At 51.5% G+C, this 25,569-nt stretch overlaps 2 protein-coding genes across 2 annotated transcripts; one reads left to right on the top strand and one right to left on the bottom strand.

Annotated features, from left to right (window-relative positions):
- Positions 1-1,103: 1,103 nt before the first annotated feature.
- On the bottom strand, positions 1,104-7,114 carry TSACC (TSSK6 activating cochaperone). The gene is made up of 4 exons (XM_080824948.1): positions 6,983-7,114; positions 6,308-6,364; positions 2,367-2,489; positions 1,104-1,415 (listed from the first exon to the last, which is right to left on the bottom strand). The coding sequence occupies exons 2-4, from the start codon at positions 6,339-6,341 to the stop codon at positions 1,198-1,200; spliced, it is 375 nt and encodes a 124-aa protein (XP_080681074.1). The 5' UTR covers positions 6,342-6,364; positions 6,983-7,114; the 3' UTR covers positions 1,104-1,197.
- Positions 7,115-7,195: 81 nt separating this feature from the next.
- Positions 7,196-24,120, top strand: CCT3 (chaperonin containing TCP1 subunit 3). The gene is made up of 14 exons (XM_080824003.1): positions 7,196-7,434; positions 9,219-9,280; positions 9,864-9,914; positions 10,010-10,072; positions 11,071-11,167; positions 16,380-16,497; positions 18,345-18,531; positions 19,155-19,304; positions 20,067-20,199; positions 20,374-20,455; positions 21,460-21,640; positions 22,819-23,064; positions 23,313-23,444; positions 23,785-24,120. The coding sequence occupies exons 1-14, from the start codon at positions 7,404-7,406 to the stop codon at positions 23,887-23,889; spliced, it is 1,638 nt and encodes a 545-aa protein (XP_080680129.1). The 5' UTR covers positions 7,196-7,403; the 3' UTR covers positions 23,890-24,120.
- Positions 24,121-25,569: the final 1,449 nt, after the last annotated feature.

The raw sequence follows: 25,569 nt of genomic DNA, 5'->3' as shown, positions 1-25,569 counted from the left end.
CGGGGCTCGATCCCAGGACCCTGAGAGCATGACCTGAGCCAAAGGCAGAGGCTTTAACCACTGAGCCACCCAGGCACCCCTGAAACCCTCTTCTTAATCACTGCTTTCCCTCCTCCCCACCTCTGCAAACCAAACCAGCTCTTCCCCTGCGTTTCACAGGAAGAGAAGTCATCTGGGGAAGAGGACCCAGTCTTGAGAGTAATTTGCCAACGCATCTGTGAAAGTTGACAACCCAGTGTGGCTCATGTGGCTGAGCTAAGCTCATGTGTCCTCTCCTCAAATACTGGAAATGTATGGCTGGACTTGACCCCTCATTAAAGCTAAACTGACTTCCCCACAGAGAAATTTCCATGTGCCGTGTCTTGGTGTTTCAAGTTCAAAGCTGGTAGTCAGTCCTTCTCTGCAGTACAGCTCAGATTCCCCCACTCCGTCTTGAGGAGATGACCTGTCCGTTTCCAACCCCTTTATCCAGCCAACAGTAGTCTCCCATCATTTTATATTATCAACTGATTCCGGTCTCACGAGTGCCATTGTCCTTCCACTCCAGAATGCCTGCCCGTGGTGTTTCCATGACCTTACACGTGCCCTGCTGCTCTCTGAAGGCTTCCAACGGCTCTTCAGTGGCCCCAAGAGAATCAGAGCTTCTCGCGGCTGCCGTCAGCCCCACTGCCCGGGGAAAGCTGCCTGTCAGTTCTCAGCTCTCTCCATTCTCCCTCACAGCCTGTTGGGGAGGAAAGCTTCTTCTCCTAATTTCTGGTGACTTACTCTCCTACCTCGAGGTCCTTGTCCAAGCCCCTCCACGGACATGAACCCCCCCTTACTTCATCTCTCTATACCTCCACGCCCAACCCTTCATTACATGGCCCCCTAAGGCCACATCCTGCAGTCAGAGTCCAAGATGGGTACAGCTGCCCTCCCTAAAACCCCCCTCCCCTGCAGCCCCCCTGCAGCCTCCCTCCAGGCCCCCTCCAAGGACGGCTGCATTTTGCAAGGAATTATCTTAGCTGCCTTGTTAGATGGTAAATATCCCAAGACGGTCTCTACTGAGACACATATCCCCAGTGGCTCGCCCAGGGCTTGGCACCCTGCGAGCACTGACTGTGAACCAGCCACGTGCAGGATTCCTACGCACTGGGTTCCACCGAGGGCTTGCTGGGGAGAAAGGAGAAGATGCACATGGGAACTTCGTTCCACGATTCATTTAGTGAACTGGGGCAGGTGATTTAACAACAGGCTGCGGGATGAGGCTGGGAGGGTAGAGTTCTTGCTTCCCCTCCCAGGAGCCAGCTGTGTCATGGATGCTTGTAAATTTTCCAAAATAGCCATCTGCTGTTGGGCGAGCTGGGTCTGGAGCTGGAGATTGGCGTACATGCACTCCAGGAGTCCCAGGCACTCCGTGGGCTTGTGGTCAACTCCTGAAGGGAAAGCAGAGGAGTGCACCGGGGGCAGGAGGGAGACTCAGAGACTGTACCCCCGTGGGGAGGGCTCCGGTCTTCCCCGCACAACTCAGCCCACATACATCTGTGCTCGGCTGTCACCTACCCGGCCACGCTATTTTAACTGGAAAACTGTCACTGGGATTTGTTACCTTTCTCCTTTGCTATATTTTTTCCCATAGTACTTGTGATCATACAGCCTGTTCTGCAATCACTTATTTAATGGTTGTCTAAACCCCTCTCACTCCGGGAAGGCAGGAAGCTCTGATTCATTCACTGTTCTATCCCCAGCACCTCGAAGCGTGCTGGTGTCTATGTATTCAGAACATATTGATGATTGAGTGAGACGATCTGTGATCCTTCCACAGCCTGGTGCAGCGCGGGGTCAGCGGGGACCCGCAGTCCCTCCTGTTGTCTCACGTCACTTTGCTACTGTTCTCAACGACTACAGCCGGCTCCTGGGTAACTCTGGCAGTGATATGCCTATTTCTTCTGTATTTATTGGCCTTGGCCCCTTTGCTAAACTCTGAGGTCAGCAAACACTGTTGTCATGACCTGTCATATAATCTAGTGCCTGGTTAGGCTCCCTGCAGGTGTCCGAAACACCCACGGATTTCCCCACGGGAATGTGAGCGACTGCCTACCGTTTTCTTCCCTGGCCGCTTTCTAACTAAAGTTACTAGCAAGTAACACAATTTTCCTTCCAGTCCCGCCTAGCCCAGTAAATATGCGAATAAGGAAACCAACACAAATTGGCAGAATCCGGAAGAAAATGCAATCAGTTGACCTGAATAATCAGCAAACTGCCAGCGACCCGGGGTTGGTACCAGATCAACCGGGAAAGAGCTCAGGCCACTTCCTGCGTGCAAGCCCTCCCCCTCCAGCGCTGGGTCCCTTGGGGAACCGCCCCCCCCACCCCCGCATCCTTACCTGAGGGCGGCTTGGTTTTCTGGATGTTCAGGGAAGTGGCCGGTGGGGAACTTGCTGGAAGATTAATAAAGCTAGGGGAGGGTTTGGCTCGACAAAGAGGCACAGCATTACTTTCCTCTTTGGCTGGAACAAAATCAGAGGCAACTAATCAGAGTCATTTCTCACAAGGGATGGCGTTTCTAACTTGATCCCTGCCTTTGGTCTATGAACACAGGTACCAAGGCCCTGCGCTGAGTAGCTCCAAAGGAAGTGACGTAAGACAAACACAAAAGAAAGCACAGTGGGAGTAAGGGAAGCCAAGCAGGGATGGGCTCAGCTAACATCTGACAAGTTCTCGTGGATGTGTGCCACATGCTTACTCCTGTGCTAGACACTCGTGCATCACAGGGTCTCGAACTCGTGGCTTCCCAGGGACTCTTTGGGAGACGAATAGCACACCAATGATGAAATGTGAGATATAACCACTCACGGACCGGGGCGCCTGGGTAGCTCAGTGGGTCAGGCCTCTGCCTTCGGCTCAGGTCATGGTCTTGGGGTCCTGGGATCGAGCCACATATTGGGCTCTTTGCTCAGCAGGGCGCCTGCTTCCCCCCACCCCTCTGCCTGTCTGCACTGAACATGGAGCCCGGTACAGGGCTCGATCTCACGACCTGGAGATCACGAGCTGATCCTAAATTAAGTCAGATTCTCAGCCGACTGCGCCACTCAGGTGCCCCGAAAATGAGGCCTTTTATCTTGTAGTTATCCTAAGTCTGTGACTGGACGTAGAAATGGATGCTTTTGGAAAGGAACAAGAGCTCAGGCCAAGTCCGGGAGTCAGGGAAGACCCCAGGCCGGAGAGGGTATCTACCGGAAAAGATACCTCAAGTGGGGAGGAAAGAGGCTCGGGAGAGCAGGTGAGCCACGGGGGCCCTTCACAACAGCGAGTCTGAGACTTCAGGCTTTCTCCTGAACCCGGTGGAAAGCCACTGAGCCTTTTAGGATCAGAAAATGTGATAAAAATTCTATCTTATTAATCTACAGGAATTAAAAGAGGCTGGATGTGAAAGTTCTTGAACGGGGAAATAAACTTTGGCACAAATAATTACGTTACAAGGAAAAATGCATTTGTAGGGAGCAGGTCATGAGTCCCACAGAAGACATGTGTTAATTTTGTTTAGTGAGCAACACTGCCTCTGGAAAAACTACTCTTCTCAGATTCCAGGCCATTCTGGCGGGACCACACCAGGCCCTGCTCCCCAGGAGGAAAGGGCGTGGGACCCAACACAGGCCGACCACGGTATCTCATCCTCCTCGGCAATGTGGCTGATCCAAGCGTAAGCACGAGGGGCCAGGTGGGAGTGCACATATGGATTCTGCTGTCCAAGCAGCTTGCTTTCTTCTGATCTGCTATGCTGGGAAAATGTGAAGTTGGGGCAGAGGAAAGCTACTGAATCTGGCCAGCATGCCTTAAGGAGCAGACACAAGCAAGAGAGCACAGACAAGAGTGCAGCGGAGAGATGGACGGACAGACGGCTGCAGGCACCATGTCCCTCAGTGCGGTCCCGAGGCCCCCGCTCCTGCAGGGCCTTCTTCCCATTCTGTGACCATCTCAGCCTCCCTCTCAACTGCACAAGCCTCTGAATTTCCTTGTTTACCCAAGGGAGTCTGAGTTGGGTTCCCATCAGATTAACGTAACTCACATTTTGGACATACTGAATGAGTGGAGACGAGACAGTCCAAGTAGAAATGCCTAGAAAAACAGCCAGAGGTAGCACTGAGCTCAGGGGAAAGGTCAAACTGCCAGGCCAGCCCCAAAAAGGGGATAAAGAAGGTGCAAAAATAAATCAGCTCTCTAGAGTGAAAAAACAGGAGAGCAAAAATGGGACCTTGGGGAGCTCTTCCTCGGGAGTTTGAAGATGAGAAGGAAGCGGCCAAGCATACAGAGGCGGCGGATGGAGGGGCAAAGCGGCTGGGTCTCCGAGAGAGCCCGTGAGTCATTGCCAGGCCGAGATCAAGGGGGACAGAAAGAAGGAACCCACCGGTTCACTTACACACCTAGGAGACAGCTCGATGCCCGTGAGCGTCCACCACTGACGATGCCACAGCAAGCAGACCCACGTGGTTGCGACTCTCAGGGAGCTGACAGCCCTGTGGTGTAGACAGCCACTAAGCGACTGAGCACGTGCGTCATTCCACCCGGAAGTGCGAGAGAGCACCTAACCTAGAACCCATCCAGGCAGCCAGGCCAGGGACTGTGTTCCCCGAAGCGATCCTGTCTCAGCCGGGATCTGGGGATGAAGATACAGGACGGCGGTCTTCAGAGGAAACAAGCCTGGGGCAGAGGTGTGACACGTAGGTTGAATGAAGGAAGACGTCATGTTCTTGTCCTTAACTCCAAGTGCAACAGAGGAGGGGCCCCCCGGCAGGGGGCAGGGAGTCCTCACAGCCAGGTACCAGGCTGAGGTCCTCTCTACTTGGAGACTCACTGGGCCTATGAAAATGCAAGTCTGTTGGGGCGCCTGGGTGGCTCAGTGGGTTAAAGCTTCTGCCTTTGGTTCAGGTCATGATCCTGGGGTCCGAGCATCAGGCTCTCTGCTCAGCAGGGAGCCTGCTTCCCTTCCTCTCTCTGTCTGCCTTCTTCTCTGCCTACTTCTGTTCTCTGTCAAATAAAATAAAATCTTAAAAAAAAAAAAGCATATGAAAATGCAAATCTGTTTTATTCCGTACTACTCCTGGTGAAGGTGAAAGAAATTCGTCTTTGGGGTTTTTTTAGGCTGCGTTTGTGCATTTTCCAAGCCCTGCTGTAGGCCCATCTCCTTTCCCCCACGTCTCATCTGTCATTTGAAGGCTCGTGCAGGTTGGTACGAAGAAAGAAGCTGAAACTAGGAGTCTCGAGATTATTGTCACCATTGGAAAAAATCTAATGTTAACTTCCATACAAATGCACTTCTCCACAATTCAGTCCCTTCCTAGGTATAGGAGGATTTATTTTCCACCAGGTTGGAAGGTGTGAAGGTAGGAGGACTACTGACACACAATGCATGTGAAGGAACCACACCTCTGACAACACAAAGGGGAAGGAGGCTGGGAAGCAGCATCGGGACGCAGAACATAGAAAATAAAGGGAACAGGTGCTTTACGGACATTATCTATTTCTCACGATGACCATAAGAAGTAGGTAGTTTTCTCCACGTTTTATCTGAAAAAAACTTAAGTTAGGAAATTTGTTTCGGATTCCACAACTAGCCACGTGGCAGTGCTGGGGTTAAGTCCGGGCCTGGGGGCTCCATGGTCATGCTCTTTACCAGCCCCGATGACTGTGAAGGGAGTTAGGACTGTTCTGTCTAAGCTGTGACACAGCCGGCCTCTCCCGTGGGAGTCATCTACTCCACCCACAGTTAAGTGGCTGGCTCTGCAGTCAGCCGGCACCAGGAGTCTCCCAGTCCACTGAGTGGGACCGAGTGGGACTTGCCGCCCCCCCAAACGGAGTATCTGTTTACTCTTCTCAACACTAGGTCTCCTGGAATCCCTGCACATGAGGTCGTGTTCTAAGCAGTAAGACGGAAAACAAAGGAAGAATAATGTATGCCCTCAACGTGCCGTCGAGCAACCATCATGTAACAGATCCAGTTCTAGACACTGGGAATACAGCAATGTTCCCATTTATTTATTTATTTATTTTTAAAGGAAGGTCTACGCCCAGAATGGAACTCAAACTCATGACCCTGAGCTCAAGAGTCACAAGCTCTGCTGACGGAGCCTGCAAGGTGCCCCAGCAACGTTTCCATTTAATGGGAAACCGTAGAACAGCTACAAATACGTTCCACTTAAGGGAGAGAACAGGAAAAAAAAAAAATATATATATATACAACTAGAATCACTTTCCCAAATTCTGAGCAATTAAGGAGGCCTGGCTTTGGTGTGCGTGTTGGGGGGCGGGTGCAGGGCCTCGGACACACCTTTTCCGTTGGGACGGCCAGCACGCGGCTCCATCGGGACACCAGCAGGTGTGGTGCCTGGGGAAGAATCACAGCGTTACGCGCCCGACAACCCGCGCTATCGCTACTAGCGACAGTTCAGGCTCTCGCCGGCGCACCTCGGGAGGGCACGCGGGCAAGAAGGTCCTGGTCCGTGTCACGGCCAAATGGGCGCGACCGCGGAGTGGTCGGCGCTCTCACGGTCCCTGCGCTAGTTTGGAAACAGGCCCGTTAGCATTGCGCCCTCCCTTCAGGACAGAGCAGCCGTGAACTACGCCCAGACCTGCGCCAAGAGCCTCCCGCGAGCGGGGGTTCCACCAGGGCTCCGTCCCGCAGCAGCAGCCCCCTTCCTGCCCTGCGAGGCCCTGGCTCCCCACCATCTCGGTGGGCCGGGAGTGGGGCGCAGGAGGAGGGCGCGGGGGAGCCGGGACGGGAGCCCCGGGGGCGTGGGCGTCGGCGGGAAGCGCCTGCGGAAGGAGCGCGAGGGGCGCGCGCGGGGACCCGCCGCGCGCCCCGAGAAGGGCTCTGCCACCCAGCCGGCCCCAGAGACCAAGCTCCCGAGGCGGCCCGCGCCGCTGCTCCTCCCGCAGCTAAGGCTGGAAAGGGCCCCCCGCGGCCCCAGCGCACCCCACACGCCGGCCGGCTCGGGCACCTCACCTGCGCTGTTACTCTAAAGCCTCCCGCCCGGCACCCACCCTCGTAGTTGACACACATGCGCGGTGGCGCGCCGGCCAACTGCCCCGGCCTCCGCGCTTGCGCCGACCTGCGCGCCGCACGCGGCCGGGAGCGGCCACCCTACTGCGCAAGCGCCCGCGCCCTCCCCGTGCCATCACCGCGCGCTCTCCATCTAGCTTGCCCGGCCGTTCTGGCGTAGAGGGCGGGGCTAAGGAAGCCGATTGGCCGGTCTTCGTGCCGGTCAATGAGCTGGCTGCGGTGATTGGCAGCGACCCGGAGGGTAGCGGGTTAAGGTGTGAGCCTTGAGGAGGCAGCGTTTTCTGGGCTTCTCTCTGCTTCTCTCTCTCCAGAAGGTTCTGCCGGTTGCCCCAGCTCTGGGTACCGGGCTCTGCATCGCGCCGCCATGATGGGCCATCGTCCGGTGCTCGTGCTCAGTGAGTTGGGGGGAAGCCGGGGCAGGGACCCCCTTTCCGCCCCTTCCTTCCGCACTTCGCCGTGGGGCCCCAGCCCGGTCCCGCCGGGGTCCGGCCGCGCAGCTTTCCCGTCGTCGTGCGGCCTCGGAAGCCCTCTCTGCCGCTCCCCCGAGTGCCCCGAGCCCGGTCCCTTGTCTCCCTGCCCCTGGCCGAGCCGCCGGGCTGCGGGCACTCGCGCTCCCCGCGCCGCCGCACCCCTGCTCGCGTGGTTTTCGGTGCGGGGCTGGGGAGTGGGCTGTGGCTTGGCCTGGCCTCGGCGCCGTAGCCGCGGGGCCCCGCCGGATCGCCTGGCTCGAGCGTGCGGTCCTTCCTGGGGGCTTAGCAGCCTGTCCTCGTGGGATGGGGGAGCTAGGTGACGGGGGTGAGCTGCCGAAAAGGGGGTCTGCGCACAGCCAGTGGTACCCGCGGTCAGTCTCAGTGACAGCCCCCCGGGGTCCCCTCCAGCGACGCGGTGCGGGGGTCCGGCCTGGATGTAATTGGTCCCGCGGCGTCCTCTGCGCTGCGATCTTTCCTGCGGAGTTTTCCTGAATTCCTGTGTAAGGAGGGCCACCTCCATTGTCTTCCCTTGGGCTGGTCCCATTTTTCGGGTAACTTCTGTACCCCAGGTGCAAGCTCTTGTCCCTCCCTTAAGATTTTCGGTATACAAAATGCAATAACGCGATTTTCTCCGTTTTCCCTGTACCTAGGAAATAACTGTTCTCAGAAAAAAAAAGATTCACCCAACGGGGGCAAAGCCGCGTTCCTTCTGATGAGCCTGCCAGACAGTCCATGCAGGATTTTAGTTACCGCGGCCTGAAACGGGAATCTAAATTCTGAGGGTTCTGAGCCTGTAGATTTGATGGGACTGGGTGAAAATTCTACCCATTTAACTCGTAGGGAGTGTGTAATTTGAGAGAGGAGGGAAATCAGCATTATGTTGGTTTGGTTGGAGCCACTGGCTTGTCTCCATTGGGAGGGCCCAGGGGTGAGTGGTGCCTTGTGAAGCCTTTTTCAGGTCTGCGTTTATCCCTGGCACTAGTGGCTAAAACCGAGTAGGCCCCCTGTCAGAATATGTGCTTAGCTCTGGCTGATGGTAGGTGTCCCTGAGACATTCCTATCATATCCAAGCGTGGAGTGAGTGTATCTTGTACACCGAGCCCCTCTCAGAGCATATTCTCATTACACAGCACACCGTGGGGGCACGTCAGTAATCACGCTGGGACTGTCAGTGTGATTCCCTCTGCCCAAGTAGGAAGATAGGAACCCCCAAACTCCTTCCCTTTTTACATAAAGCAGTGATTGATGCTTTTTTTAGGTCAGTGGTCCTTTGAGAATCTGATAGCTCTAGAGTCTCTTCCCAGACAAGAACACAGTATCTCTCTATTTTCTCCTAATCTCCAGGAGTTCACCATGCCACTAGGGCCCATTCGTGGACCTCAGGTTATGAATCTGCTGTAAATACGTGAATGTTTGGTTCGTGGGAAGGCGATGACCAGGGTTCCAAAGTTGAAGGGTTAGGGATTGTTTGTATGCCAGGGGTTGACATAAAGAAGTAGCCACAAGTATGTATACTTACTTTTTTAACAGTTTTTTAAGGTATGTCGACACAATAACCTACATGTATTTGGAGGGTACGGTTCGATGAGGGTTGATCTTTGTTACATCTGTAAAACCTGTGTGTGTTTTTATTTTCAAAGGTCAGGGAATGGGAGTTTCTGTACAGTGGGTGAATCTTGGTCTGTTGCATTTTATTTTATCTGTTTTAGGCCAGAACACAAAGCGTGAATCTGGAAGAAAAGTTCAATCTGGAAACATCAATGCCGCTAAGGTAGTGTGCCTTTTAAGTAGTTTAAAGTTGATTAGTTTGCCTCCTGCCGCCTTCCCTGGTACTTTTGTATTCATTTGCAATTAGGCAGAAGAAAATGTCTTTTCAGGCCATTTCTCTTATGGTGGTAGGTAGAAGGATTCCATCCCACAATGAGTTAGGCCTAACATCGGGGCATAATTCTGTTAATGTATATTGTTTTGTAACCTGCTTGTGTCCACCTGCCATTCCCCATGAACTTGAGGGGAAGGACTATCTTCCCGTTAGCATTCCTAGTGCCCACTGTAGGTCCTGGCGGGGTGCTCAGCACATGCTTCCGGATGAAAGAATGAAACCGCCCCGGAGCTGATTTAGCGCAGCGTGGAGGCCCCTGTCGTGGGAAGAAATGCTAACGCGTGGACCCGCAGTTCCCTGAGTCATGGGAGCCTGAAGCTCCAGAGGCCACGTCCCCTTCTGCGAAAAATTCTTTCTGGATCCACCCTGAAACCGCTCCCGGGGGAGAAACAGCAGCCCCTGGGCGTGTGACGTCCTGTACCCAACGTGCCTTCTAACCGGTGGTACGTGTCTGTCATTCTCTTTTTGATAGACCATCGCAGATATCATCCGCACATGCTTGGGACCCAAGTCCATGATGAAGGTAGGCCTTTCCCTTCCCGAACTTTCTGACTTCAGGTTTCTCTTGTCTGTTACCTGGAACAGGTGTAACTTAGGTATGACTTCCTTTTGTCCTAGATGCTTTTGGACCCAATGGGAGGCATTGTGATGACCAACGACGGCAACGCCATTCTTCGAGAGGTGTGACTTTTTGTTTCGCGTTCCAGTGTTCGCTTCGGCAGCACATATACTAAAATTGGAACGTTTTGCTTTCTAACAGTTTTATAAAGGATCCGTAGAATTGTATATACATGATGGTTAGTTTCTTAGGACTGCTGTGGCTTTAAACAGAAATTTATGTTCTCATAGAGTGGAGGCTAGAAGTGCAAAATCAAGGTGTCAGCAGGGCCCTCCTCCTTCCGAAAGCTTGAGAAAAGAATCTGTCTTTGGTGCTACTAACATCTGATGGTTGACCACGGTCTGTGACATGCCTTGGCCTGTGGATTCAGTCTCCCTTTTTTTTTTTTTTTTTTTAAGATTTTTATTTATTTGACAGCAGGCACAAACAGGTGGAGGGGCAGAGGGAGAGGGAGAAGCAGGCTCCCTGCTGAGCAGAGAGCCCGATGTGGGGCTCGATCCCAGGACCCTGAGATCATGACCTGAGCCGAAGGCAGACACTTAACCCACTGAGCCACCCAGGCATACCTTGTCTCCTTCTCAGTTGTTATAGGTCATTCTCCTGTTGTGGCTCTATTATAAGGACAACAATGGTTGGATATAGGGTCTGTCATAATATCATGCAAGATCTAATTTGTAGATCTTGATTACATCTGCCAAGACCGTGTTTCAGTAACGTTCCCACTCACAGTTTCCAGAGGGTAGGACTTCAGCCGTCCTTTTGGGAAACACAGTTCAGCCGTAACAGTGGGGCTCCCAGGAAGTAAGCTACGAAAGAGGCTATTCTGTCTTTGAGAAACTTGAGTAGTTGAGTTGGGACACATTTTTCCCTAAAAAGAGGGGGACTTGGAGAGAGGATTCACTTAGATATTTTGGAGACCCCTTAAAATCATTTAAGCTGTAGTAAAACGGTACTGGATAAGGGAGAGAATATAACAGCTCAAGAGTCAGGACCAAGTAGAGTGTGTTCCAAGGTCTTTGAGTAGTGCTGATTCCGTGGCAATCTGTGTTTTCCTTCTCAGATTCAAGTCCAGCATCCAGCAGCCAAATCCATGATTGAAATTAGCCGGACGCAGGATGAAGAGGTTGGAGATGGGACCACATCAGTAATTATTCTCGGTAAGAGGATGACAGCAGTGCTGATAAGGGAAGCTCAATTGAAACATGAGGTTTTTTTTTTTCCTTTTTTTTTTTTTTTTATTTAAGATTTTATTTATTTGGAGCACCTGCCTGGGTAGCTCAGTCATTAAATATCTGCCTTTGGCTCAGGTCATGATCTTGGGGTCCAGGGATCCAACCCGACATCGGGCTCCCTGCTCAGCGGGAAGCCTGCTTTTCACTTCACTCTTGCTTCTGCGTGTGTGCGCTCTCTCATCCTCTCTCTCTGTCAAGTAAATAAATAAAATCTTTAAAGATACATATGTTTATCTGAGAGAGAGACAGAAAGAGATCACAAGCAGTGGGGAGGGGTACAGGGAGAAGGGGCCCATGTAGGACTTGATCCCCATGACCTGAGCTGAAGGTAGGCGCTTTATCTACTGAGCCACCCATGTGATCAAAACATGAAGTTTTTTTTTTTTTTTAAGATTTTATTTATTTATTTGACAGAGATCACAAGTAACCAGAGAGGCAGGCAGAGAGAGGGGGGAAGCAGGCTCCCTGCTGAGCAGAGAGCCCCATGTGGGATTCGATCCCAGGACCCTGAAATCACGACCCGAGCCAAAGGCAGCGGCTTAACCCACTGAGCCACCCAGGTGCCCCAAAACATGAAGATTTTTATCAGAAATAACATCTGTGTCCTATTTTGAGAAGGAAATTATTGCTAATTACAAATATTTAAATAATTAGTTGGTAATTTTTTGTGTGTTTTCTCCAAGTGAGCATAAAACATTTATCATAGTGTAGGATGAACTAAAAACCTGGTTGAACAAAATACAGTGGGTTCTTGTCATTCACGGTAAGTTGCATTCTAGAAAGTCACCACAGACGCTGAATTAGCAAACGCTAAATCGTCTCTCCTGGAGTAGACGCATGTCAGGCTCCTATGAGCCTCTTCACATACACTTTTTAATAAATATATATCTTAATTTATTCGTTTGGGTGGGGGGAGCAGGGGAGAGGGTGAGGGCAGAGGGAGAGAAACCCAAGCAGAGTTCCTGCAGAGACGAAAGCTTGGAGCCTGATAGGGTGCTCGATCCCACGACCGTGAGATAATGACAGCTGAAACCAAGAATCAGGTGCCCTTATACCTTACTTAATGTGAGGGGTTTTTTGTTTTGTTTTATTTATTTTTATTTCTTTTTAATTTTTTAGAAAGGTTTTATTTATTTGGGAGAGAGAGAGTGATCGAGCACAAGCAGGGAGGAGAGGTAGAACAGGCTCCCCGCTGAGCAGGAAGCCTGATAAGGGCCACAGTCCCAGAACCTTGGGATTAGGACCTGAGCCAAAAGCAGATGGTTAACTGACTGAGCCACCCAGCCTCCCCTACTTATTTTTTAAAGTAATCTCCCAGTTCACTAGGGTGGCTCAGTTGGTTAAGTGTTTGCTTTTGTCTAGGATCATGATCTCAGGGTCTTGGGATCAAGTCCTGCATTAGGCTCCTTGCTCAAAGGGGAGCCTGCTTCTCCCTCTGCCTGCCGCTCCCCCTGCTTGTGCTCCCGTGTGAGCCAGTGCTCTCTCTCTCTGACAGATAAATAGAATTATAAATAGAATAAACAACCAACCAAATAAATAATTACTCCCAGCATGGGGCTTGAACTCAAAACCGTAAGATCAAAAGTTGACGCTTTTCCAAGTGAGCTAGCCAGGCGCCCCACGGTTTGTTTTTTGTTTTGTCTCTGGTTTTTTTTTTTTGTTTTTTTTTTTTTAAGATTTTATTTACTTATTTTGCAGAGAGAAAGAGATCACAAGCGGGCAGAGAGGCGGGGAGGGGGGGTTGCATTGCAGGCTCCCTGCCGAGCGGAGGGCCCAGTGCGGGGCTTGATCCCAGGACCCTGAGATCATGACCTGAGCCGGAGGCAGAGGCTTAACCCACTGAGCCACCCAGGCGCCCCCTCGGTTTTTTTTTTTTTTTAAGACACCCTGTGGATGCTCCTGTGTGGCTCAGTCACTTAAGTGTCAGACTCTTGGTTTCAGCTCAGATCATGATCTCATGGGTCCTGAGGTCAAACCTGGCGTCAAGCTCCGTGCCGAGCAGAGTCTGCTTGAGAGTTTCTCTCTCCTCCCCTTTCCCCTCCGCCCACTTGCACAGGGGCATGTACACGCCTCTTTTTCTCAAATAAATAAATTTTTATTTATTTTTTAAAGGTTTTATTTATTTGAGAGAGCAAGGGATCACGAGTGGGGGGAAGGATAGAGAAGAAGCAGAGTTCCCACTAAACAGGGAGCCCGGGGCGCCTGGGTGGGGCAGGGCATCGCATCACGTGACTCAAGTGTTCATCTCAGCACGTGTGTGTGAGGAACCGTGAAAATGCCCCGATTTGGGCCTCAAAAATAACATTTTATCTTATTGATTTATTTTAAATATTGTATTTGTTTATTTGACAGAGACAGTGAGAGAGGGAACACAAGCAGGGGGAGTGGGAGAGGGAGAAGCAGGCTTCCCACTGAGCAGGGAGCCCGATGCAGGGCTTGATCCCAGGACCCTGGGATCATGACCTGAGCCAAAGGCAGATGCTTAGCAACTGAGCCATCTAGGCGCCCCTACAAATAACATTTTAGCCAGTTGTGAGGTTGACGAATGTTGACAGTGAGTCTTGACCATACATGTTTTAATAATTGGTCTTTCCGTTTTCTGTAGGATCATAAAGGATCTGAAAATGTGACGTTGCCTTTATTTCTCTGTGTGTTTTAAGTCGATGGAGAAATGCTTATAATCAAGGCATTTATTTTTTAAAATCTGATTTCAGTAATACATTGTTGAGGAAATGGGAACTCTTTTTTTTTTTTTTTAATTAACATATAATGTATTATTAGTCCCAGGGGTACAGGTCTGTGAATCGTCAGGCTTACACACTTCACAGCAGTCACCACAGCACATACCTTCTCCAATGTCCATCACCCTATCCCTCCCCCTGCCCCCCTGCTCCCCTGCAACCCTCAGTTTGTTTTTTGAGATGAAGAGTCTCTTATGGTTTGTCTCCCTCCTAATCCCATCTTGTTTCATTTTAAGGAAATGAGAACTCTTGTAACAGATGTCAGTTTATAATGTTGGCCCACATGCCTAGAAGTAGGGTGCATATAACAGAATAATTGTATGAACTTTTAAAGTGATGTTTTCGGTTATTTTTAGGAAGTACAGAGTTGGGTGGAGATGTAGTGCCGTCACCACCAACTAAGCCCTTGGTTATTTTTTGAGGGAGCGTGAGTTGGGGTTGGGGGGAGCAGAGGGAGAGAGAGGAGCTCCGGCAGACCCCCTGCTGATTGGAGCCAGATCCAGGGCTCCATCCTCTGGCCCTGAGATGACCCCAGTGGAAACCCAGGGTCGGACGCTTAACCGGGAGAGCCACCCAGGTGCCCACTAAGCACTTGTTCAGACCCGGTTCTTTTTGAGGAGTGAAAATTAGGTGTGGCTAGTTCTGTGCTTGGAAGGAAAATTCGGAGGATGCAAGAGGGAGGCCGACTGCATCTGCTTCCTCACCGTTGTGTGGCTGCAGATGAGCAGTAGTCACCAGGCAGAATTTCCTGGCTAATGACCTAGTTAAATCTCCCGGAGAGATTAGGGGGTTAAGTATCCACGAGTCTAGGTAGCTCTGATAAAACCCTGCCGTTTCTAGAGTCATTTTTCTTCGAAGCTATCCTGACTGTTCTCTAACAGGCCATACCCTTTTCTAAGTGAACTTATTCCAGCATCTTTTAAAATGCTTGAGTATTTCTGGAGGCACCTGGGTGGCTCAGTCAGTTAAGTGTCTGACTTCTGGTTATGGCTCAGATCATGATCTCAGGGTCGTGGGATCGAGCCCCGCATTAGGCTCCACTCTCAGTGCGGAGTCCGCTTGTCCCCTCCTCCCCTTCTGCCCCTTCTGCTACATGTGCACATGCGTGTGTGCGCTCTCTCAAACTGAATAAAGTCTTTAAAAAATAATTGCTTGATTATTTTAACGGGTATTTTGGTCACTTAGGAATTGGTGTAAGGTATTAAATTCAAACATTTGAGCACATGCCAAAGTACATTTGTTTTTGTTTTTGTTTTTAAGATTTTATTTATTTATTTGGCAGAGACACAGTGAGAGAGGGAACAGAACACAAGCAGGGGGAGTGGGAGAGGGAGAAGCCGCTTCCCGATGAGCAGGGAGCGGGATACAGGGCTCGATCCCAGGACCCTGGGATCATGACCTGAGCCGCAGGCAGACGCTTAAGGACTGAGCTTCCCAGATGCCCCTCAGAGAGTACACTTGTGAACCTTGACACATTTGTGTACATTTTTTTTTCATTTGTGTACATTTTAACAATCAGTGTTAGTGGGCAGGTAGTACAAGCAATTTGTACAAAAGACTTTTTTTTTTAAATTATTATAAAAAGTACATTTGTCTCTCCAAACTTTTTTATTAAGAAACAGGCTTGTGGGGCGCCTGGGTGGCTCAGTGGGTTAAAGCCTCTGCCTTCGGCTCAGGTCATGATCCCAGGGTCCTGGGATCGAGCCCCGCATCGGGCTCACTGCTCTTCAGGGAGCCTGCTTCCTCCTCTCTTTCTGCCTGCCTCTCTGCCCACTTGAGATCTCTGTCAAATAAATAAGTAAAATCTTAAAAAAAAAAGAAAGAGGCTTGTGTGTATGTATGTATCTGTATACGTATTTGTGTGTATTAGAAAGTAAAGACAAATTTTTTTTAGTAAGGGGATGTTTCACAAATAATCTCTCAGAGAGTAAATTTTGTAAATTTTTGTGGTTATGCTTCCAGGTATAAGGTTTTTATGTGTATTTTTGTTTTTAGTACAAACAGTTTCTCTGCCTCCTAGGTGTTGAGATAATCATAAACAAGTCCGTTTTCCTTTATACGTTTTTCCTTCTAGAGTCTTTGGGGGGAAAAATGTCTCCTTTTGCTTAGAAAACTGGTCACAAACGCTGATCTTGAAAGATCAAGTGAATAAACTGTGTGTTCAATCTTTGATCATTTATGCATGTCTAGTGAGGGTATTTTCTTTATGGATTGCCTTGTATAAAGTGTAAAATTTGGATTACAAAAAAAATTTTAATAACAGACCATTGGCATAGGTTTTGGGACCATCTATTTTAGGGAAAACGATAAGGTATTTTTAGAAGTCTCATGAAGTTGCCTTGAAATCTCAGTACTTAAAAAAAAAACACCACGATGGCTTGTGTGTCTCTTTTCAGCGGGGGAGATGCTGTCTGTGGCCGAGCACTTCCTGGAGCAGCAGATGCACCCGACGGTGGTGATCAGTGCGTACCGCAAGGCTCTGGACGACATGATCAGCACCCTTAAGAAGATCAGGTATTGAGATCAGAGACCTACCGTCCGCCGTGGGGACCTGGAAGACGGAGGTGTTCTGCGGTGGTGCAGGAAGGCTAGGCGCATCACCGGGGCTTTACACCATCCTGTGTGCGAGGGAGAGCGAGGAGGAGAGCAGAAGGACAAAGGACAATGACACAGGGCACAAAGCGGACAAAGGGAGTTGGGTTCAGTTCTTCTGAATGTCTCGGGTTACATGCGGTTTGCTTGTTCCGCTGTTAGGGGCTGCCCTGGAAAATGCACAGCAAAATAGACCTACGTTCTCAAAGCGTAGATGCCAGTGGGGGGAACTAATTATTCAGGATTTAATACTAAAGTGTCCTACCGTCACGTATGATTATGACTCACGCAGTTAATTCTCTAGTAAAATGCTAGGGAGGGTGGTAGCCGGCAGTTTTGCATTAAAGTCAGAAGGAGTGGGACTGAAAATTCTGTTCGGGTCCCATCTCGGAATCGAAGAACTTGCTGTTCGTCTGCTGTGTACTAAGAGGGTAACGATAGGAGTGTGGAAAGGCAGGACTTCTAAAATCAGAGGATGTTAGGTCGTGACATGATGCAGAATGTCTTTGGTTTAAAAATTCTGTGTAAAACCTATAATGATCTACTCTGACGTGGTTGGGTGTTTGGTACATAAGCCTCAAGTAACTTGGCGAGCTGTGTATTGTAGTGCCTGCTAAGAAACAGTGTATGTTAAAGTCTTTCTAGCACTTTTAGGGAATGTGGTGTTTGCCTGAAAGTATTGTTATGAAGTAAGCTGTAAGAATGTAGAGATAACCAAAGGATTTATTGCGTTTGTGGAGCTGAATCGATAGTTCTTATCAAACAATAATTGTCTGAATATCTTAGGTGATACTTGTAGAGCTGTTGTTTCTTCTCTAAAATCCATAATTCTTGGGGCGCCTGGGGGGCTCAGTCAGCAGAGCATCTTCCTTCGGCTCAGGTTATGATCCCAGGGTCCTGGGATCAAGTCCTACATCGGGTTCCTTCCTCAGCAGAGAGTCTGCCTCTCCCTTTGCCCCTCCCCCAGCTCATGCTCTCTGTCTCAAATAAGTATTTAAAAAAAATAAAATCCAGGGACTCCTGGGTGGCTCAGTGGGTTAAGCCTCTGCCTTCGGCTCAGGTCATAATCTCAGGGTCCTGGGATCAAGCCCTGCATCGGGCTCTCTGCTCGGCGGGGAGCCTGCTTCTCCCTCTCTCTCTGCCTGCCTCTCTGCCTGCTTGTGATCTCTCTGTCAAATAAATAAAATATTTAAAAGAAAAATCCATAATTCAACAACTATATAATGATAGCATATCATATGCCTTAACACTGTTACATGAAAATCTGGCTTAGATGGTATCCAAGGTCTTGTAGAACTTCAGTTTTATGGCTGCAGATAGTCTTACCACATACAAGTGTATGCTGCTGTTAGGAAAGACTGAACACAAACGCGCCGTGTGGTTCACCGCGGAATCAGCTGCTTGAGGATAGTGCAGGCCGAGGGGGATTACCAGGACGAGCTCTCGGCATTTACTAGCGGTGGGATAAGGTGTCAGAGGTAAAATGTGTTTTGACCCAAGTTATAAAAGTTGAGTTTATTTGGTTAAAGCAGAAGGTAAAGAACAGATCATTTTTCTGTAAACTGTTAAGTCTGGAGGGTCATCAGGCATGAGGAGAGACTGCTCAGATTTGAGATCGCTTCCAGGGACAGGTTAGTTGCAATCTTGTCAAAAGGCAGGGGGAGGGACAGTTCTGCCTGTTGGCCCCCCCTGGTCCCCAGGCTGTAGATGAGGGACCTCCTCGACCGTCCAAGCTGTCCGCTGAGCACACTGCCTGCCTCTTCCTCCAGTACCCCTGTGGACACCAGTAACCGAGACGTGATGCTGAACATCATCAACAGCTCTATCACCACCAAAGCCATCAGCCGGTGGGCCTCGCTGGCCTGCAGCATTGCCCTTGATGCCGTCCGGACGGTGCAGTTTGAGGAGAACGGTCGCAAGGAGATCGACATTAAGAAATACGCCCGGGTGGAGAAGGTGAGCTCGTCCGCCGCGCGCGCTTGCAGGACGAACTGCTTCCGAGCGTGAGTCGGCTCACTTGGGAGGACCGAGTGTCGTGTTTTTATAGTTAGAACATTTGCTGCCCAGAAAACTGCAGCTTGAAAAGAAGGTACCCAGGAGGTGTTCCCAAAATAGTTCTGCTTTTGGTGCTGTTCCTCCACAAGGCTTATGGGGACTGGAGAAGGGCTTCTCGGTGTCTCGGTGTCTGGGCCTCTTGGTGAGGCTGTGACCCAGGCCCCAGAAAGCGCTCCCCAGCTCCGCTCCTTGAAGGACCAAAAGTAGCATTAATAGCCATGGGCCTGTAGGTGGAGCCCCAAGCCTAAAACATCCGTGGGAATCTTCCAGGAAGTAGGAGAGAATCTTTTTGAGTCACTGAATTTCTTAGGGTCTCGGCTGACCTTCAGATCCGGGTCCTGGTCCCGTGATGGGTGTGCCTCCTGGAGGGAGAAGTGTGATTACAACTATCTTTTTGACGTTCGGGGGAAAAAAGCTATGTCAGAAACCTTCAGTAGTGCTCATTCGGGAAAGCCGAGTGTCTGGGAAGGGAGTTGAGAACTGGCTGCTCTTGGTTGTGGATGAAAAGTGGGTCTTTTGCTCAGATACCGGGGGGCATCATCGAAGACTCGTGTGTCCTGCGGGGAGTCATGATTAACAAAGATGTGACCCATCCCCGAATGCGGCGCTACATCAAGAACCCACGCATCGTGCTGCTGGATTCCTCTCTGGAGTACAAGAAGGGAGAAAGCCAGGTGAGGCTCCTGGCCCGCTTCCTCGCAGCGGGTGTAGGACCGTGACTGCAAATAGGGACACGGAAGTAAAGGCATGTTTGTTACCCTGCCTGCTGCGTCCGCAACCTGCGTGTATAGTTTCTGCTTCCCACGGGAATTCTTTCCCAGTGTTCGTACTGATTTCAGTTCACAGATGAGGGATCCAAAGCTCAGAGAAGGTAGATTAATGAGGAACACAACCGTCCTGACCAGGTCAGGGTCTGAACGCAGCTCTGTTGGCTTTGTTTCCATACTGCCATGCCGCCTCTCTTAACACGAGTAGAACATAGGGTCGGGGGTAATTCGTCTTGGGAACGCCAAGGAATTTTCAGAGGGAGGAGGTTCACCAGGCTTTTACTATGTGTGGTTAGAATAAAGTAACTGAGGGTCATTAACACAGGCATTGGGAGGAAGGTGTATTTTGTTGGTGGGAAGAATTAAGACCCAGATACTATGCACACTGACGGGCCGGAGGGAACATTGCACTGAGGGTCCGGGACCTCAGGCCACAAACGCCCCTGATTGCCTTTGCCTTTGACTTCTACTTAATGTGTAATTAAACGAAGGTGTTCACACAGAACTGTACTCCTGAAACCAATAGTACATTATGTGTTAACTAAAAAGAAGAAAAAAAATGAAGGCATTCAGCTCCAGTGCTAGAGCTGAACTGGCTTCCGAGCACTGGGCTCCTGGCTGGCAGGCCTCTTGCCAACCTGTAAATCCTCGGCTTTCCCCACCGCACAGACTGACATCGAGATCACGAGAGAGGAGGACTTCACGCGGATCCTCCAGATGGAGGAGGAGTACATCCAGCAGCTTTGTGAGGACATTATCCATCTGAAGCCCGATGTGGTCATCACAGAGAAGGGCATCTCAGGTAGGACTCCATTTGCTTTCCCTCCTGGTGAGTAGAAGAGGGTGGCTGCCCGCCCCCGCCCCGTTGGCATGGACCGCAGGTAATAGCGATGGTGTGGGGTACGTTGGGGATGACACCGGTTCCGAACCCAGGATTCCGGCTTCCAGTCTGACATCTCTGCTCTTGGGTTTACAGATTTAGCTCAGCACTACCTCATGCGGGCCAACATCACAGCCATCCGCAGAGTCCGGAAGACAGACAACAACCGCATCGCTAGGTGAGTTGGCCACGTAAAGATGAGATTCCTCCTTCCCATGTGTTTCCCTTTTGGAGCTTTATAATGTGGTTCCTGTTAACCTGAAAAGGTTTAATGTAGGACACAGTCAGCCAGATCGGGCATAGATGGGCATAACCTGGGTTTAGCTGTGTGCTGTCTCCAGAAAGGCTCCGGACCAGCAGCTGCTTGCTGCTGGCCAGCAGTGACCGGCTCAGGCTTAGACGTCTGTGGTCCCTGTCTCAGGGTCTGTCACAGCCTGTCTGCAGTAGCTCGGCCTAGAGCACGGCCGTCGGATTCCCTGACTGGATCTTCAGCTGCTGTTCATGCAGCTTACGACTGACTCGCTGTTTGTAGATTCTGTGTTCACGTACCATTCGTTTCTGATACTAATTTTTATGTTAAAAAGCTAAGTCTACCCCAATGTCAAGTACCAGATCCAAGTCAAGTTTTACACTTCCGCCAGCTCTGAAATGGCTCTGAGTGCACCCGGGTATAGAGGGCTGACCGTGGGCACGTGAGTGGGGGGAAACGGGCAGGTGAGTTCTGTGCTCAGTGGAGCGGAGTCAGACGTACACTCACGGACTCACTTTCCTCCCTTCTTGACTGGGCGCTGTCTTGAGTGCAGCTCCGTTACTGGCCTGGAGTTCTCATCAGGCCGTGTGGGATGCATCGCATCTGGAAAGGACCGTAACGTGGCACACACACTAGATGCGTCCGAGAACGCACTTGTCCGGTACTGAGGAGCCACAGAATATCCTCGGATTAAACCGCACCTGGTTGTCTCGTTGTTCTGGGTGTATTTGCAGTTTATAAGCCCTGTCAGTGCAAGGACACGTCACCTACATGTGTTTGAGAATCTTATCGCTGGGCAGCCAGGAGCTCCCGCGTTACGTAGCAGTGTTTCCAGCAATCCACTTTGGGCCTTACCCCCAGCCACTGACCTTAGGGGCCGGGAAGATGAGTAAAAGCACCCGAAGTCACATGCCCCCCAATCTAATCAACAGAGCCTGTGGGGCCCGGATAGTCAGCCGGCCGGAAGAGCTGAGAGAAGAAGATGTTGGGACAGGAGCAGGCGTGTTGGAAATCAAGAAAATTGGAGACGAGTACTTCACATTCATCACTGACTGCAAGGACCCCAAGGCCTGTACCATTCTCCTGCGAGGGGCCAGCAAGGAGCTGCTCTCCGTGAGTCTGCCTCGGGGGTGTGCGCGCCTGCACTGGGTCGTTCCGTTTCTTGAGAGAGCCCCCCAAGACCTAAAATCCTTCTGTTGCCCATTCATAGCCAATTTAATTTTTGATATGTGGCCACAAATACCTTTTTTTTTTAGTGAAAAATTTTTTTAAAGATCTTATTTGGGGCGCCTGAGTGGGCTTAGTCGTTGTATGTCTGCCTTCAGCTTGGGTCACGATCCAGGGTCTTGCGGTCAAACCCCACATTGGGCTCCCTGCTCGGGGAGAAGCCTGCTTCTCTCTCTCCGGCTCCCCCTGCTTGTGTTCCCTCTCTCACTGTGTCTCTCTCTCAAATAAAATCTCTTAAAAAAAAAAAAAAAGATTTTATTTGACACAAAGAACACAAGGAGGGGGAGCAGCAGGCAGAGGGAGAGGGAGAAGCAGGCTCCCCGCTGAGCAGAGAGCCTGATGCGGGGCTCGATCCCGGGACCCTGGGATCATGACCTGAGCCGAAGGCAGACATTCAACCAACTGAGCCACCCAGGTGCCCTGAAAAACAATTTTTTAGGGGTACCTGGTTGGCTCCCTGGGTAAACACGCAGCTTGATCTAGAGGTCATGAGTTCGAGCTCCACCTTAGGTATAGAGATTACATATGTATGTAATTTTTTAAAAAATTCCTAATTACAGAAAAAACATAAAAGTTACCATCTGAACCATTTTTGAGTGTACAGTTCTGTACACATTTACATTCTCGGGCCATAGATCTTCAGAACCTTATCATTTTGCCAGGCATACCCCTTCAGCAGTGACTCACCATTTCCCCAGTAACCACTGCTTCCTTATTTCTTAAGCTGATCTTACAAATACCACTTTTGTCCCGGGTTAGGTAACTTACCCAAAGGTGCACAACCAGTGCCTGCAGCGCCCGGCCCCCGCAGCACCGTTGGGACGGGACGGAGCGGGGGACTGCTCTGTGTCACCTGACTTCACTCCCCACCCTCTCGTGCACCTGTCGTCCCTGTGCTTCTGCGAAGCGCAGGGCGTCTCTCTGCCCCGCAGGGTTCTAGGGACCTTTCCAGCTGCCCTCCTTGATGGTTTACCAGACGTGGCAGTTAGGGAGCCCTCGAGTGCCTCTCATGTGTTCCTGAGTCACCAGCCTTGGGCTTCATGTCATCCGTTTGCTTTCCCAAGGAAGTGGAACGCAACCTCCAGGATGCCATGCAAGTCTGCCGCAACGTCCTCCTGGACCCCCAGCTGGTTCCGGGGGGTGGGGCCTCGGAGATGGCCGTGGCCCACGCCTTGACAGAAAAATCCAAGGCCATGACTGGTGTGGAACAGTGGCCATACAGGGCTGTTGCCCAGGCCTTAGAAGTCATCCCTCGTACCCTTATCCAGAACTGTGGGGCCAGCACCATTCGTCTGCTTACCTCCCTTCGGGTGAGTTCCTTCCCACGCTTTGCTCCTGACGGGGTGGGGAGAGCTGCTTGGTTCACATCTGTGCGTCTGGCTCTCCTGACAGCTTGTGCCTTCCGGTGTCCTCTCTCTCTCTCTCTGAACACTCGACGTGTTTGCAGTCATTGTCATCACCTTGTCTCATGTCACTGTTTTTGCCTTATTACCTGACGTTCCTGCCCACTTGTTTCTGGTGCTTTCCCTTGAGCCGTTGATGCTTCTTCCGACTCCAGGCCAAGCACACCCAGGAGAACTGTGAGACGTGGGGTGTAAATGGTGAGACAGGCACCTTGGTGGACATGAAGGAACTGGGCATCTGGGAGCCGTTGGCCGTGAAGCTGCAGACGTACAAGACGGCAGTGGAGGTGAGGCGCCTTGAGTGCCGCTGGGCCGCGGGCGGGCATGTCCCTGGAAACCAGCGCGTTGGGCTCAATCTTGAAGGATGGGCTTAGAAGACAGAGTGTTCCCCGAAGGTCTCGCGGGGTATCCTTTTCTGTACTCATCTTTAGCTCATGCAGAAAGCAAGGTGACCCCACAAGATGCGGCCCTTGCTGAGGGAGAGCTACGTTTTCCGTGCCAGGCTCGGTGAAGGTAGATGGCAGATAAAATGCTAACTATGTGGGAGGAGCTAGGTGTTGGGTTTTAAAGAAAACAAGCGCTCTTCCGTTCTCTGCTGACCTCTTTGGGGCTGTGGTTTTTCCCTAGACGGCAGTTCTCCTGCTGCGGATCGATGACATCGTCTCGGGCCACAAAAAGAAGGGGGATGACCAGAGCCGGCAAGGTGGGGCTCCCGATGCCGGCCAGGAGTGAGTGGCGGGCGCCGCGACCTCAACGCACAGAGCCGGCAGAGGCTCCCTCTTCCCTGAGCCAGACTGCCAGGGACACTGTGGATGTCTTTGCTTGGCAGGGATCGGGTTGAGGGGCAGCCCGGCCCCTTTTCTGTCCCAGCTCAGTTTGCAAAAGGCGCTGACGTGTAATTCTCTATTGTAAGCTTTCCATTTAATTTAGTTTGCTTCCGATGATTAAATCTAAGTCATTTGAGACAGTGGTTATGTGTTTTTCAATGTTGAGTCCTATCTCTGTCTCCTGGCAAAGGGGGAGGAGGAGAAGACCTTGCTGGGGGGGGAAGGGAGACGGGAAGGAGGGAGGTATGTGCCTCCCTGAAGGTGTTTTTCAGACTTCCCAATAGACGCTGGTCGGGAAGACTCTTGGAATTCAAAGGGTCGTACTTCCCAGCTGGAAGAAGCACCGCCTTGCATTCAGGACCCAGAGAACAGGAAGAACCTGTCCAGCCCCTGGGTGTTCCCGCGGGGGTTGTGTAGACAGCAACACCCAGTGCGCACTAGGGCTCAGGCATTTGCCCTAAAGAGCCTGAACCTGGGGTTTTTCTGTTGTTCCCTTTAACTTTCAGAATCCCTCCTGTCTTACCTGGAATGCTTTTCTTCCTGCCTGCCCTCTGTCCCCTGGCCTGCTGGCGTGTCCTGGTGCGCTCGAGTCGCGCCTCCGTGCTGGCGGACACGGAAGGTTTAATTGTGTCCCATGCCTTGTTCTTATCGAGAGAGGAAAACAATGGCGGGGATGCGGGAGGCCGGCGGGGGCTAGCCTGTGATTTCTTCAGTGTCCTTCCTCTTGGCTCCTGGGCCCTCCACACCCCCTTTGTCCTCATGAGTCATACAGTTAGCCCTCACCTCCTCCCCGGCCGCAGGCCTTAGTCGTGTTGGGCCGAGTGCTCGGTAGAAGGAGAACAGCACACGGTGCCTCCTGCCTAACGACACGCTCCAGTCCGCGCGTGTACTGCCCCGTCTCCACGGGGGCTCAGATCAGTCACATCCCCCTTTCCCACTGGGGCATCCGTCTGGCACAGATAAAGTCGAGTCAAGGGCCGCAAAGCCGGGAGAGGGCAGGCGAGTTTGCTGTGGGCGGTCTGGCTCTCAGCAGGAGAGGCCGTGCCCACGGCAGGAGGCCCAAGGGGGCCCCGGGGGGCCCTGGTCTGCTCCCGCGGCTCTGGAATAAGCCTGCCCTTCCTGTGCTGAGGGCCCCGCCTCTGTTTAATCAATCATTCTTTCAGCGCTCTAGGACCTTAGGGGCGAGGTAGACGACGGGGTCTTGAAGTGGTGCTCATGAAGAGCCTGTGGGTCTTTGCTCCCCTTTGCGATTTTCCCCGACGTCCATTCTGGCTGCAGTTGTCCCTGCCGGGCGTCGGGGTGAACGCTGGGGGAGCGTGTGCCGGCCTGGCCGCTGTGCTCAGACCCTTGTCCCCGTGAGCGCCTCTGAGCCGGACTCGTGGCGAGCTCCTCCTGTCCCAGCCTCTCCCTGCCGTGCAGGCTGCTTCCGTCACCACCCTGTGGGCCCCTGACCGTGACCGCAGCTTCGCCACCTCCTCGACTGGGCATGCCGCCCCCCTGCTGCCAGACTCCTCCAACCGGCCACATCCCGTTTTCCTCCTGTAAAGCAGCATTTTTGTGAGTGGTGGGGAGGTTTGAGTCCCCG

Source organism: Martes martes, assembly GCF_963455335.1.
Source record: "Martes martes genome assembly, chromosome: 15".
NCBI lineage: Eukaryota > Metazoa > Chordata > Mammalia > Carnivora > Mustelidae > Martes > Martes martes.
The sequence above is the reverse complement of the archived record's forward strand: the minus strand, read 5'-3'. Positions and strand labels throughout refer to the sequence as shown.

What these genes read in the sequence shown, in the direction of transcription:
- CCT3 (XM_080824003.1), top strand. Translation starts at nt 7,404, where the DNA reads ATGATGGGCCATCGTCCGGTGCTCGTGCTCA. An exon ending in GACCCAAGTCCATGATGAAG is followed by an intron (nt 9,915 to 10,009) that starts GTAGGCCTTTCC and finishes CTTTTGTCCTAG; the next exon opens with ATGCTTTTGGACCCAATGGG. An exon ending in ACAAGAAGGGAGAAAGCCAG is followed by an intron (nt 19,305 to 20,066) that starts GTGAGGCTCCTG and finishes CCCACCGCACAG; the next exon opens with ACTGACATCGAGATCACGAG.
- TSACC (XM_080824948.1), bottom strand. Translation starts at nt 6,341, where the DNA reads ATGGAGCCGCGTGCTGGCCGTCCCAACGGAAAAG. An exon ending in TGGCCGTCCCAACGGAAAAG is followed by an intron (nt 2,490 to 6,307) that starts GTGTGTCCGAGG and finishes ATTTTGTTCCAG; the next exon opens with CCAAAGAGGAAAGTAATGCT. An exon ending in GAAAACCAAGCCGCCCTCAG is followed by an intron (nt 1,416 to 2,366) that starts GTAAGGATGCGG and finishes CTTTCCCTTCAG; the next exon opens with GAGTTGACCACAAGCCCACG.